Here is a 15,462-nt window from a genome sequence, read left to right on the forward strand (position 1 = left end):
TAAATGTGAGTGGATCTCGTAATGCTTGATCAAACCAAATAGCATGAACAACTGGACTACTGAAGCTATCAAATCTCGAAACAAATGTGAGAGGAGGATGCTCTCTTCGTGTTTCAGTTCCGTGGAACAACAGATTTAAATAGGTATGTCCTATGCGCTTGAACGAGATTGCTCTCTGCAAGCTAAATCGTTCACTCTAATTAGAGCGAATGATTTCAAATAGAACAAGCTGAAGGAGATGGGGAAGAGAAGAACCTGCGGGAACGGGATAGGGAAAAGGAGTTCATCCCTACCATTTATTGTTTTTCAATCGATTTGTTTGAGAGGGGCTATTGAAGCATGTTATTTCTTCCAAAGATCAGAGGTTTCAGCGCGTTTGCTGACTCAATCATGGGAAATCAGTAGTATTTCTGCAGGAGAGCTCTGATGGCCTGTTTCTTCATGTGCTTTCCATATATGGCTCTGCCAATCTTCGACACCCTTGACATGTCGTCCACGATCAGACGACCATAGCTGCCATTGACATCCTTGAACTCATACGCCGCCGCTAGCACCCGGTCATCTCCACCAACCACCGCCTCTGCTGCATCTATCAAAGAACCTGCTTCTGGGATTCGCCTTCCCCATCTCTTGACGACCCTGCCGGACCGAAGAACTCTGCAGTAGGCCTCCCAATAGGAAACTCTAACGAATGCCTTCTCCCTTGTGCCCTTCACCTTCTTCCTCAACACCTCGTCCTCCAGCCTGACCACCATGTCGGTCAAATCCGACGCGCATTCCATTTCCTTCTCAATCGCCTCCAAGTCCTGCCTGTGAATTTCCTCAACTTTGCACCTCTCGCACTTGCACAGGAAACCCCAGTTCTTGCCCAGCTCCTGCCTCTTCTTCAGCGGTAAGAAGGTGTCGAAATAGCTGAAAGTTATCTCCTCTCCTTTTCTCAAGTCCTTGGAAGAGTGAACGAGGATCCGGTCACCAACGTGCAGCCGTCTAGCATTTGGGTTGCAGGAATGATTGATGAAGGAAGCCAAGATCCAAAGCCCTACTCCACAGACTTCCTCTTCTCCGTTAACAGATTTCTTCCCCAGGACTGGATTTTCTGTAAGAGCATTTGCGTCTAAAATCTTCAGGATCCTGCCCATGTCGAGTTTGACCTCGCCAATCGTCGTTTCTTCTACATCAGGACGAAAAATGTCCATGTTGGGGATCCCAAGATCATGGCTTCCTTCATCTTCGTCCCCCGTCGGCAGTGTGTAGAGCTGCTTCAGGGTCTTCTCCGATCTCAATGCAGCATCACGTACTTGGTCCACGAAGTCTTTCCACACAACCAATCTGTTACCCTGTTCACCTGTGAGGCCGTCGTCGGTCGATCCCGGTAAGATCGCCCTGCCGACCGCGACCGCCTTTGATACAAACAGCAGAGTTCCAGCACTGACGTTCTTCGTCACAAACAGTCCCCGGCCGCTAATGTCAGACCGCCTGATCTCGACTGGGCCTTCGATGTACCCTGCCAGGTCCGGCGAAGGCCCGTCAAATCCATTCAGTATCCAGTCCGTCAGGTCAAAACGGCCGGTCCTTGACTGAGCATCAAGCTTTCTGCTTCGACGGAGAAGGCAACCGACTGAGTCGCCCCTGTGGCCATGAGGCTGAAGGGCCACCGCCCTTTCGAAACACTTGGAGGCTTTCGAATACTGGTCAATCTCTAGCAGTGCCTTTCCCATGCAGACGATGGACTTCAAATGGTTGGGGTCGATCTGCAGCGCTCTGCCGCAGTCCTGTATCGAAGCGCAGAAGTCCCTGAGACGGAAGCGAGCTTCGGCTCTGTTGGAGAAGGCCAAGCAGAGCGCCTTCTTTGACGCTCCGTCATCGCAAGGCTCTTGGTGTTCCAAGAGAACAGTCAACTGCGAGTAAGCATCGATGCAATCTTTCCATTCTCCCCTCAACAGGAGCTCGTTTGCCCTTGATCTCACCTCCTGCAACTCCCCGTTCATCACGGACTCTCTCTCTCTCTCTCCCTCCCTCCCTCCTCTCGAAAAGAATTCTTAAGACGATTGGGCTTCCTGGTCCAGTTAACGGTCATTTTTCCGTTTTACCCTCTTCAAACTCGCAACGGCTAGGTCCTGGATAGGCGGTGCCCAACGTAAATTATCCGGTCGATAATTATCGCTTCTTTTAAGAAATGCATTTGATTGAATTTGTTCCGATTTACATAAGACATCTTCTCCCTCTATATATCAAAACCGGATCTAATTCTGTTAAAAATATTTTAAACAAAACATCAATCACTTCAACATATTTATTAAACACTATTTTAGTATCAAGCATGTCTCAATTCAAGTTATTTCTATAAAAATAATATTGTTATAAGATAGTCAGCTCAAACTCTCAAAATCTTTTCAAAGTGGCTTTGAGAAAGAAAAAAAGAGCCAGCTGGCTTCCTCCCATTCACCGGCTGAAAAAATGAACTTCTTTTGGGATGTTTTGCGTTTTAGAAAAAACCAAAACTGTGAATAATAAAAGAGAGTGGAAACCGGTTGGCCCCTGGCTTTGTGGCAACACGAAATGATGTACATTGAAACGTCTAGGGTTCGAAAAAGAGGGAGAAAAGAAGATCGAAGTGAAAGTGTTATTTAGGCTTCTTAGTCCCAACGGAAGCTCTACTTTTCTCTTACTTAATTTTAAGAAAATGCTTTACCATAGTATTCGGGAGGTACAGGACCTAGTATCCAGATTTTTATCTAACTATTAGATAAGAAACAAAAAGGCGCCAATTAGAAGCATATAGGACACGTTTGGATTTCAGGTTCAGACTAAACCTAGGCTTGGTGCAAAGTTTCTAAACCATACGCAGCCCATCATTCAACCTCAGGAAATGGGTGAAATTTTCAGGTTCAATTCTCCACATTCGTTTAGTCGACTAAAAAGTGAACGTGCATGATAAAGATGGGAGGTGCAGTCATAGGATGAACATCTATGATCTTGTTCTTCGACAAAATTTTCAATAATCAGAAAATTGTGCAATTGTTTCTTATAATTGATTAATGTAGCTTGATCGCTATATCTCGAACGTTTCCACTGAAAAGGTTAATGATGCATCCAAAATATCGGAAAGCAATGTCGTCTAAGTACATAAGTTTGTATGATGTAAAGCAGCATTAAATAACAAAAGTTCCCTTTATAGAGTTTAATTGACAATGCACTCATTTAAAAGTCCCCATGGTTGTGGATGTTGCACACCATTGTTGAACCCTCCTGCCGATCGATTAGCATTCTTCAGGTCATGTAAATCATTAAAATAACATCTTAAGACGACATCAGGCCAAATGTAAAGCATTCCACTTTGTTGTAAATAATGGAAAGAACCTTCCAGATGCCGCTGCGCTTCGTCAACTCTAGCATTACAATTGAACAACGAAATTTTTATGACAAGATCAACATGCCACTCAAAAGAAGAGCAGTCATTTCATGAAGATCAAACTACATTAACCAGAAAATAGTGGAGCAACTATGTTACAGGTGCAGAGCGGTCAAGCAGAGAACTGGTGAACTTGATTTGTTTGAGAATAATAATTTCAGCTGTCAGACGCAGAATAGTCCAGCAGAGAACTGGTGCACTTGAGTTGTTTGAGCACAATCATTTCAGCTTTCAGTCAATATCCATACTTTTCTCCCTTCCATTTGTTTTGCTAACTGTCCACAGCTTGATTGTCCGATCATGTGCAACCGTTGCTATATACTGTCCATCTGCATGCACAGATAATTCGTTATGGGATTAGCAATCTCTCTCTCTCTCACCGCCCTCCCCGTTAAGGGATTGGCAATTTCTCCCTCTCTATCTCTCTCCCCTCGGAACATACAGAGGCATGCACATTGTTCTTACCTTCTGCAACATCTGCACAGGTAACTTTCGCTTCATGCCCAGATAATGTCTTGACATGCTTGAAATCCTTGGCTGACCATATCTGCATTAGACAAGCTTTTACTGTCAATAGTACTGCCATAGAAACCAAGCAAATAATAATGCAGAACTAAAAAAAAAAGAAAAAGAAAAAGAGAACAACACAATCCATGCATAAAAGTTAAAGCTATACCCAAGCCCCAAGGATTGGTTAGATCAGCTAAAAATAAGAGAGGAATAGCTGGCCTTGAGGTAGATGTCCTTTGAAAATTAGGCTCTTGGGGACACTGAATGTGTAGAAGCATCCAAATAAACTGGAAAATTCCAGAGAAGATCACTGACTGAAACCATCGCCAGAGGAACTCTCTTGAAATTAAACCACAAAATTAGCATTTAATCACCTACCTAGAAAATTATTAATCACCCCGCAAATAGGGGTAGATGCTTACTGGCATATCACTAAGTTGTAAGCTTCCTCTCTAAATAAAATCTTCTGTTCTTAATCCTTTTCATTTTCTTCCTTACAAACCAAGCTCAACAAGACGTTTATGCCAACTGCCACTTTGGAGATAAATGTGACATTACATAGAAGAAACCCTAGAGGTATGGGCATAGGGAAATAATTAATTCTCCTGTAATCGAATCCTTTCATTTCCCCATTGCTATATTGCCCCTGCTGCTGATGGCTTTTAATTTCCTAATGCTAAGTGCTTGGACCACCCTTCCCTGATATTAAGCCGGACAATACATATACCTACCAAAACCCCACTCTACATACAGATAGAGCTACAGAGTCTGTAGTAGTTGTCTGAGCTCTAAGATGGAGATCTAGATTGTGCCAAATAGACCACAACATGTAGTTTATGAAAAATTTCCCCTTCAAACTACCAAAAGAGTTAGATTCTTTCTGTATCCAAAGTTGCTGCTCCAACCATTACCAATGCCAGCTAGCCCAGACAATGAAGCAATAAAGGGTCTTCTTGTTTGTATTGTGTTTGAACTTTGATGCACAAGTTTTCCACACACATGCAATGAGGTGAATCAAGTATACATCTCTCTCATCCTCTTTACATCCTCATGGCTATGATCATACATTATTTTAGGTAAAATGGTTAGGGTAAGCCAACTACATAAAACTCGTATGCACCCTTTCAGGCTCTTTAAGAGACAGATGTGGAGAAATAAACATATCTAACCACCACCACAAACAAAAATTTACACATTGCACAAATGAAAAGGAAAAAAGAATCAAAAGAACGGCTGCAGCCCAACAAGGTGTTCAAATCACTTGATGAAGAAGATGATGTGGCTTATGTAGATAAAGGCACCTTAAGGGCCATGAAAAAAATGACACGTCCTCCCAACAAGCAGAGTCTTGAGACCAAAATATTTAGAATTTTCTGACCCTTCTTCTATGGTCACAGGTGACCGACTCTAAGCAAGAAATTCCTGAGACCAAAGTATTTTAAAATTTGTGATTAGTAAAGCATTGCAATGTGAGCAGTGAAAATGGTAACAATGAGGACACAGGATTTAACATGGATAAACTAAGAGGGCATTTGATTATGTCGGATTTAAAATCCAGAGATCGGATGTGGATCTAATATGGCAAAATCTATGGTTTATCAAACTAAGGATCTTAGTTCAGACCTAAGATACTTTACTTTCTTACATTGAGAAAAAGTTGGATTTAAGATCAAAGGGGGAAGGGTCAGGTCTTAAATCCACAGTTTGGAAACCTTGAGGATTTTAGATCAGAGGCAATCAAACGCCCCTAAAGGTCAATACTGATATACACCAAGCTCCTAACAAGGTTGGACAGATTAGAAAAGTAAGCAGTATAAATCCCTTTTCCAAGTGGAAATTGCCGTAAAGATGAGGTGGTAATTTGGCACGTAATATAGCGGGCACAACTGCTGTCACTTCTTACTAGATAAAATTTGACGGTTTGATACTGATGACACTTAATAAAGAATAGTATGCACATGTTCTTCTAAGGTGGATGAAAAATTCACATAAAAGAAGGAATTTTATCCCAAAGCTTCTGAACATGAGGATGCTTTCTTGAGAATCATTTGAAGTCAATATTCGATCAGCTAAGTAACCTGGACACTTCTAAAAGGAAGTACCATTTTAATACATGCAAGTGCAGTGCCATAACATATGAGATGTAAAAGTCTATTACACATGGACTCTTCAAAAAAGGGGCAGCCACATGGGCAAGATGCAGGTCTAGGTGCAGATGCGGGTGCGGCTCTGACACACACCCAAACCTCACCCTCTCCTATTCACTTTCAAAATTTTTTTCCTCTTTCTTTAAACCATTATTTATAGTAAAAAAAGAAGTTTTTTTAAAAAAAGACAGATTAAGCTAAGAAACAACCATATAATTATATATATATATATATATATATATATATATATATATATATATATATATATATATACATCCTCACCACACCCAAGTTTTTTGGCATGTGCCACAACAGCACCCGCATCTGCACCCACATTGGCACCAGTACGGCAGTACCCCACAACCATGTGACATAGGTAAAACTGTAAAAGTGGCTCGGGTTGGATGTGGCTGTGGCTGCACTCAACAACAAGCCCCATGCTCATATCTGTTTAGAAACGAACAGTCAAACGTTTATTTCAATGTGGCTATATTTTCATTCATTCTTTTCTTCTTCCTCTTCTTCCATGCTTCTAAGCATGTTGAGCCTGGAACTGAGCATGTTTTAAAGTTTAAACAATGTTGATGCCACCAGTGGAAAAGGGTAAGGCAAAATATGAACACCAAAATTGGTGAGAGCATAACAACAGCCAACGTCATTAAAATCAGTTTTTGAATCTATCCAGAAACCTAAATGACTCACATTCAATGAATTGCAAAACAAATCAGAATCTCAATCATTTCTGAATCAGATTAAAAAAATATGTTTGTAATTTAAAAAATCAAATTAAATTTAAAAAATAACATGAACTCCGGCGAGTAGCAATAGATGGGTTGGAGTGGCTGGAGCTGACGGCGGATGGGTTAGAGCAGCGACAATGTCATTTCCATCCACAATCCACAAATGAGGAGTGGCTGGAGCTGACGGCGGATGGGTGGAGGGAGCAACGGTAGACAGTAGATGGGTTGGAGTTGTAAATAGGGCTGCCACTGGTTGAAATACTAAAGCTTGAAAAGAAGAAAGATCTAAAAAGTTGAAGGCAGGCAATGAAAAACTGGCTATTGTGTGCTAAAGCTTGAAATGAAGGGAGGCAAGGAAAAACCCTCAAGGCATCAATGTCATTTTTTTATTTTCTACGGTGAAAAATGGGCGATTTTGCTTCAGCCACCAGCACTGGTATGCTTCAGTGTTTCCTCCATTTGCTGCTGTGCTTCAACGGCTTAGCATTTGTCCTTTGCAGTTTGTCATCGTCAGTTGCACGTCAGGCTTCACTTACTGGGAAACAGAGAGAATGGATAATGGGAGAAGGCCAGGAGAAGACGAGTCGAGAGAAAAACTTCAGGCTATTGGGCAACAAACTTGCATTCTTGCATTTTTCCCAGAGCAAAATCAGGCTATTCAAGATGAATCGCTTGATTTTCACCCGTTTCCAGCAATTTTTGAGAAAATCGACCAATTTAGGACCAGCTTCGAATTGCCTAAAAATCGAATCGATGTAATGCTGATTTGAATTGAATAAGCCAATTCAGGCCGATTCAAACTGTTTTTAATAACATTGGCAACAGAAAAACGAAAAAGGCAAACATGGCAATATTTTTTCTTTCCTTTACCTTTTCTTTTTTCATTTTCAAGGCCAAAAAAGTTTATTCCCATTTAAGTTGAGAATTAAAACTGATAGGCACTAGCATAATAATGTCACCACAAGTCAAAGAATTATTTGACAGTTCGGAAACATTAAAATAAAATCTTTACAGAAAATTCGGGAATTTTTTTTGCTGTAAACATTTTATTTTTAGTGTTTCCAGAAAAATTAAAGCTAATCAAAATACAGAGAAATTTACAACATTCTTAGAAATTACTCCAAGCAGAATTCATCATCAGAGAAAGAGGATTGCAAGGCCTCTGCACTAGGTAAATATTGGCGAAAAACTAAGAAAATAACAAGCTTTTTAAAATAAATGCAAGTGAAACAATTTTCAAATTATCCAATAAAAAACGAGTACCAGAACAGCAGTGTGCATTGCATTGATCTATTTCAAATGAGACTTGTATAGATGCACACAGCATGCTGATTCATCAATAGATAAAGACAAAACTAAAATGAGGATGTAAATAAAGAAACCCTAAATTCCAAGAAGACTACCTTAGCAGTACAATCAAAGGAAGATGAGACCAGGAAAAACCGATACTAAAATGAGGATGTAAATAAAGAAACCATAAATTCCAAGAAGACTACCTTAGCAGTACAATCAAAGGAAGATGAGACCAGGAAAAACCCTTCTTGACGTTCGTATTTGACTTGCGAAACAAGATTGGTATGAGCTGGTATAACATAGATAGCCTTTCTTTTTCTTAAATCCCATATGCGGCATGTATTATCTTCTCCACCAGTGGCCAAATGATAGCCATTTGGGGAGAAATCAATACCAAGGATCTGTAAGGCAACAACCACAGAAAGGCTCTCAGTAAATGGTGAACAACAGGTGGTTCATCTTCCAGCAAATTATGAGAAAACTGACAAAGAAAATTAAAAGCTACTGTTTATATTAACAGTGACAGCTGGAAATTTAAATTTGAGCAACAAAATATAGAATGCAAGCATCAAGTTGAAGATTTGAGCTCACAGGTTTCACGTGGCCCTCCAAGGCAAGGATGCTTCTTCCTGTGCGGAGATCCCAAACACGAGCAAGTGCATCTAAGCCACATGATGCCACTAAAGAACCATCAGTATGAAAACAAATACTGTAAACACTTCTGCTGTGTCCTTCCTGGAGAAGTAACTCAACTCCATTTTCAACATCCCACAGTCGCCATGTTTTGTCATAACTAGCAGTTCCCAAGAACTTTCCAGAAGGATGGAATGAGACACGGGCAAGACGATCCAGATGGCCCTGAAATACCCTTAAAACAGACCCTTCACTGTTCCACAGTACTGCAGTTTTGTCGGCAGAAGCAGTGGCCAAAAGATTGTTTAAAGGTGAAAATGCCACATCAGTTGCACGCTCGGTGTGATGCTTCAATGTAGCAATTTTTTTGACTTGAGGCACACTCCATAGCTTCACTATACCACTCCAAGCACTATAAGAAAAATAAGAAATTTTTATGCAAACCTTAAGACAGCGCTGGATATTCATCAAGTCAATAAGTACAACTAATAGCAGACAGGCATGGCAGCAATCCACACAAAAGCACTAGTTTGGGAATAGACCATTGAGTTAAGCTTCATAGTTAAACTGAGGCTCAACATATTAAATTCAATAGTTATAGCCTAGTCTGGACAAGTGGCCTGTTGATTTCACCATGCAAGATGTCCAGTGTTGCACTTATTCTTTCAATGTTCTGTTAGACAAGGAATCAACCACCATAAATGAGGATGACAGAAATAAATAGGGGGAAATTCCAGTTCTTACTCAAGCCATTTGAAGTCCTCAAGAAAAGGAATTGTGTTAAAATTAGATCAAGTATTAGGAGGGAGTGGTTAGCAGGCTTAGTAGATTGGCCTTGGATTCCCAAATTTAAGTGATGACTGTAACTAGACTTTCCCATCACTTGGATATAGAACATGTGGTGGATAATGATAAAATACGGGAACAAAATAACATCTGGAGAGATTCTCCATGATGAATGTACATGTAAGTCATACCAACATGACTAAAATTGCCTAAGCCAGGGGGCTATCCAACACTAGCTTTCTAGTGAACATTGTAAGAACAAGAATATTCACAAATACTCTGCCAAAAGCAGTAGTAACACCAAAAAAAAAAAAGAACGAAAGAAAGAAAGAAAGAAACATAAAATGAAAGACCTGAAGAGTGCAAGAACTTGATCCTAGGACTTTAATTCCTGGACTCGAGTCCTGAAGCCAAAGGTTACACAACAAGGATTTCTTCACCTAGACCCTGTTAATATGGATAAATTCCACATAATAAAAACAACGTTCTAAAGCTTGTTCATGGTCTTTTTGCTTAGAAAAACAAGATGTCCAGAGCTGAAACAATCTTAAAGATGCTAAAAAGATAGTTCCACTTCCAACTAACAGATGGAAAGCCAACAAGTGATCCATCCCCCTTTGAGACCTTTAAGCTGAAGGAAATGAAAGACCAATACGTGGAATCTGAATCTTGGCATAAATTGGTAGAGGGCCTAAACCCACTTGCATATCCAAAAAAAAAAAAAAGTTGGATTGCCAACTAAAATTCACAATTACCTGAGATAAAGCTCTCTTTTCTTAAAACAAGCACCTCCTAACACGTTCCGAACATTTTTAAAATAGGTTTACAACTCCATAACATTGTATCTGCAAAAGAAATACAGTCGCAAATTTGCATATTTCTTAACAGGACACACTCTCAAAGTTCACCAAGATAACTGTCTACTTGACTGATATGGAAATAGCAAGTCGAGGTAAAGAGAGGCACACAATCCACTATCCTTCGAAAGGAAATAATCAAGATCATAGAAGCAAAGAATCAGATCTTCATCTCCCACACGACTAGTGGTGGAACCAGGTGAATTTTGGCATTATTTACCTGCAAGTCTTAAGAGGCACCACTATATATAAATAAGCAAAATTTTTAAAGCACCAAAAAAGTAAAGACTTTTTATGAGGATGGTGTGGGCAACTGCCTATCTGTGGCTCTGCCAGTACACAAGACCATGGGAAAGGATGACATCCAACGCTTTTTTTCCCCATCTAAATCTGAAATGTTGCCTTTTTCACCGTTCCCATAGCTCCAAAACGGTCGATGCATCTCTCACCTTAAAATGAACAGACTACTGACCTTTTTCCAAACATATTTACCTCATTACAGAAGATAAACACATGGTTAACTTATCACAACTCCCTCTTATAGGAAACAGACAGATTAGCTAGAGATACATCCAACTTCTGTGGATCAATCTAGTGTAAACGCAATCTACCACCTACTACATGTGCACGTATACTCACTTGTGGTGTCTTTGTACTTGTATATGTGCTTGCACTCGTATAACTCTATACCCTACACATTCATCATTCATGCATGGACCATATATACATTACACAAGGACCATTGATCCTAATCAGCTGGAAGTATCAGATCAGATGTACACAGAAACCACCTGCCCCTTCATCCGCCATGACAAGCTGTGACCATTTCAGCAAGGAAGGAAGTGCTACAATTGGATTTGTATACAGGCTAATTCCTTCGAGAGCTTATGTATGGTACCCAATCTACCAAATCGGATTGCAAATTAAATGACATCAAAGCTGGATATCGTTGTTGAGAACGTTCTTCGGATGCATCCACCTAGCCATGTCCTAGTTACAGAGGTGGCAGGTAGCATGATATTTCATTAAGCAAGCTCCCACTAACAATTGCCCAGCTTCTCCCACTTAGTAATATAAAAACAAACTTAGAAGCTCTAATAGTTTGCATATTCGAGCTGATGAGTACTTCATCAAACCAAAGCAAAGCAATGCAAAATAAATCGAAATCAAGGATGGTATATAACGAACTATTACCAGGTAGCTAGCATTGTCGAATCCCGCGAGAACGAGCAACCTGTTAGCGGCCTGTCATCTCCTATCTCGCTACAATCAAGAGTCAAATCATTCATCTGTTTCAACACATAATCCGACTCCGCGTCCTCGTCTTCGTCCGGGTCTTCCCTCTTCCTCCTTGCCCGACGGAGCCTGGCCTTCGCTCTCGTCAAAGAATACTTTGCAATCTCAATCCTTGCATCTAAGAGTTCCCTTGGTCCCTCCGTGAAGAAGGGGTAGCTCTGCGGCTCCTCCTCCTCCCGCCCATCCTCTCCAGCCGCAGCCGCCAAGGCAGCAGTCTCCTCCTCCTCGTGGACCTTCATGAGCTTCTCCAGCTGCCCCTCGGAGTCCAGCTTGGCCATGATGGTGCGAAGCCGGTCCCTCCGCTCCATCTCCCTCTCACCGAACAGGGTGACAGGCTCGCCGAGGCGGCGCAGGCGGGCGCGGACGGCCGAGTCGTTGGTGGGGACAGCGAGGGCATAGCTCCGCCGCTTCATCAGCAGCTCCTGCATTGCCTGCTCATGCCGCTCCCGGACGCGGCGACTCTCCTCCGAAATATGGAACTCCGCGGACGCACCCCCGGCGGCAGAGGCCTCGTCCTCGTCGCTGGAACCGGAATCATCGACATTGGCAGCATCCTGCCGGGGCTTTGGCGGTGGCGGCGGTCGGATAGGAAGAGGAGCGACGGGTCGAGCGCCAGGGGGAGGAGGAGGAGGGATAGGGTGGAGAGCTGGAAGGGGCTGTGGCGGCACTGCGGCGGGCAGGACAAGAGGAGCATTTGGGTTTGGGGACGCACTGCTGCTCCCCAACGTAGAGGAAGGTGGTGGAGGCGGCGGTGGTGGTGGTGTCGTGTTTCTAGAAGCGTCTGGGACATCGTCGTCTTCCATTATGAGAATGGGAAGGATCTAAACCAGAGAAGTGGAGTTTAGATAGCTGCCACAGCCACTGGCCTCTGCATATAAATCAATCAACTACCCAACTTTCCCTACTCTTCTTCTTCTTCAGACTTGGACTAAGCGAATCAACGGAACAGAGGGCCAACTCTGTAAGGAAAGAAAGAGTGATACCCTATTTGCAGAAAAGCCACGGTAAGAGAGAGAGAGGGCTGAGGGGTCGAAGACGAAAGGGAAATGGGGGAAGGGAGGGGAGCAGCAGGGTCTGCCCCTGGCGTATCAAAGCGGGTCAAACCAAAGTTCCAAATTCACAGGTGGATCCGTGTATCAGATTGCCAACTTGAAGTTGGTGTATCTTCGAGACGAAAGACGTTTGAAAACTCCCTATATTAGGGTCATCGAATATGCATAAATATAAACAAACAACTTTATTTTTCAAAATGGTGCACGCAAGAGATAAAACAATTTCACTATTATATGCATACGAACATGCGCACATACATATGAATGTAGATGGGTCAATAGATGGTGGAGCTCTCTCTCTCTCTCTCTCTCTCTTCAACCAGTGGAAGACAGAGAAGAAGCCTGAAGGTAATGCTTGTCCCTACCTCTCTGTTGATCTCTATTGAGGAGGATCTCATTTGCAAACCCTGCAACGTTGATCTCTATTGAGGAGGATCTCATTTGCAAACCCTGCAACACAGAGAAATGATGCAAAAAAAAAGAAAAAAGTAGAGCTTCCACCTGCATCAGACAAGGCCAACCATAACAAGTATTATGTGGTGCATAAGAGACATTGCAGTACAGGAATGTGATGATCGATCAGTTTCTCTAACACCTTGTGCTTTTGTCATGCCAGTAATTGTAACACTTGAGGAATGTGCATTACTAAAAGAAAAATCTTCTAATTTGTTTATTTAGTTAAGAAAGGCTTAGTTACTCGTAAAAGAGGGGTCACTGATGCACAAGTTGAAGCACAGCGAATGAGGATGGCACTTCAAAGCATTGAAAGCAGGTTATGTGTCCTATGAGAATAAGGGGTTAGTTGAGAGCTTCTACTTTTTGCCGGCAGTGGGGGTGTGTAGGACATATAGTCTCCAATTTTGTTATAAAAAGTTCTAAGTGTTGGCTATCTTCAGACTGCCTTTACATTCATTGCCTACTGTAGTTCTATATTACAATTATATTCGTGGCTTGTTTAAAAGGTTAAAATAGACATGTCTTATTTTTATGTTCAGCAATAGTTTTAAGTTAATTTTGATGCACGCCCAACATAGATTAGCATTTGATTGAGTGGTCTTTTACATGTTGATTTATATTATGCATGTTGTGATTTTGTGTAATTTTTTATGGGTTTTTCTTATTTGATTTGCTGCATGACTTTAGTTTTTGGTTGCTGGTGATATTTGTTTCTTAGAGCATCAATGGTATAGAAGTTTAGTTCGCTTACTGTTCTATTTGGCGTAGCTTAGGGCTTAGAATAGAGAAATACTATGTGAGAATTGGTGCTTCTGTAACTCTGCTTTGAGACCTGAAATTTCAGCACTATTGTACTCATCATTACATGCGATAATTTTTTTAGCTTTGCGGTGAAAGCGATTTCGTTCTCTTTCTTCACAAGTCTGCTGACTGCAGACCAAGTTTGAACTCAGTTAGAGTTTATTTCGTCCAGGTTTTAAATGTTGCTCAAGAATTGGATTATGGGGTTTCCAAATTCCGGGAAATGCTTAGGGATGAATTTTTAGGGGACTTTTAAACGGTAATATCAAAAGATTTAAAAAGAACTTTTCATTTATATAAAAGGGTATTTTTCTTAAATTTGTTATCTTTCAAACAAGACCAATTTTATTGAATTTGAACAATGTCTTTGAAGTTCACTGTTTTCAGAAACATGTTCCGAACTATATTAAAGCTAGTTAAGAAATTCAATTAGATAGTTTATTTTATTGTTTTAGATAGGTGAATTTCAATTTTATTTAGGCCTATAGAAGATCAGTTAGTTAGTTTGATTGAAGTTAGTTATTTAATTGCATTTACCTAGGTTTTAGCCTTATTATCTAAGTAATTTAATTAAGAAATACCAAGATCTAGGGTTTTTTGAATCATTTGTTTTAGCGGCTTTTATGAGTTGTCTTGCTATCTTAAAGTGCTCCTTCAGGCCCTGGCCCCACTTGATTTTTTTTTTTAATTTATATCTAAATTTTAAAAAATTTCACTTGTTTTATATCAAAAAATTTGAGAAATGATATTTCGGCTCTAGTCAAAATTTAAAAACTTTAATTCGGCCCACCTCATGAAAAATTTCTGGCTCCCCCTGCCTGCAGGCTACGATGTATACATTTGGTGTTGAGTTGAAGATGTCAAGGAAAATACAAAAAGTTGATTTTCCCCTTGATGTAGATTGCTATGCAACAGTTGGGACTTTATTCTCTTTTTGTAGTGTTTTTGCTTGATTTCAAGTGTGATCATTATTGGTTGGATAGTGTACCCATGGACTTTTCAAGTATTAATACAAGTGAATTGGATCGATCCATTCTCTGTGGATGCGGCTTGTCTCACTGAATTATTGGGAGTTCAGTTTTTAATTATTTGGTGGCAGGATTTTCCCTATGAATTATTGAATATTATCTTTTAAAAATCAGTCTTATCAAAATCCACAGCAATAATGTTCCCTCAAAATATCTCTATCACATTAATACTCTTAAGTATGTCACTTATCTTCAGTTAAGTGCATTTTGAGGAATAGAGAATTTTAGCTTATCTCTATTGTCTTTCAAACCTAATTGATGTGTCATGTAAGTTAGGTCATTTCACTACTTTCATTACCTGCATAAGCAATAGCAGTTGAAAGATCACAGTCAATAAGATGGTTCTCCCTGCAGACAAGCTTGGCGTTTAAGGATGCTGTCCACTGATTTTTAGAGGTGTTTCCAAAATTGTTGCAGATCCAATTGATTGATAGTAAGTTAATAAGGGGCA

At 40.8% G+C, this 15,462-nt stretch overlaps 2 protein-coding genes across 2 annotated transcripts; both read right to left on the minus strand.

Annotated features, from left to right (window-relative positions):
* LOC116247216 (methyltransferase FGSG_00040) lies at positions 1-2,007 on the minus strand. Its single transcript, XM_031619242.2, has one exon. The coding sequence runs from the start codon at positions 1,986-1,988 to the stop codon at positions 399-401; it is 1,590 nt and encodes a 529-aa protein (XP_031475102.1). The 5' UTR covers positions 1,989-2,007; the 3' UTR covers positions 1-398.
* A 1,145-nt stretch (positions 2,008-3,152) lies between these two features.
* LOC116248112 (U4/U6 small nuclear ribonucleoprotein PRP4-like protein) lies at positions 3,153-12,741 on the minus strand. Its single transcript, XM_031620720.2, has 5 exons — positions 11,573-12,741; positions 8,694-9,147; positions 8,306-8,503; positions 3,878-3,959; positions 3,153-3,741 (listed from the first exon to the last, which is right to left on the minus strand). Exons 1-5 carry the CDS (start codon positions 12,475-12,477, stop codon positions 3,644-3,646), a joined length of 1,737 nt encoding a protein of 578 aa, XP_031476580.1. The 5' UTR covers positions 12,478-12,741; the 3' UTR covers positions 3,153-3,643.
* Positions 12,742-15,462: the final 2,721 nt, after the last annotated feature.

This window comes from Nymphaea colorata, chromosome 2 (assembly GCF_008831285.2).
Source record: "Nymphaea colorata isolate Beijing-Zhang1983 chromosome 2, ASM883128v2, whole genome shotgun sequence".
NCBI classification, from domain to species: domain Eukaryota; kingdom Viridiplantae; phylum Streptophyta; class Magnoliopsida; order Nymphaeales; family Nymphaeaceae; genus Nymphaea; species Nymphaea colorata.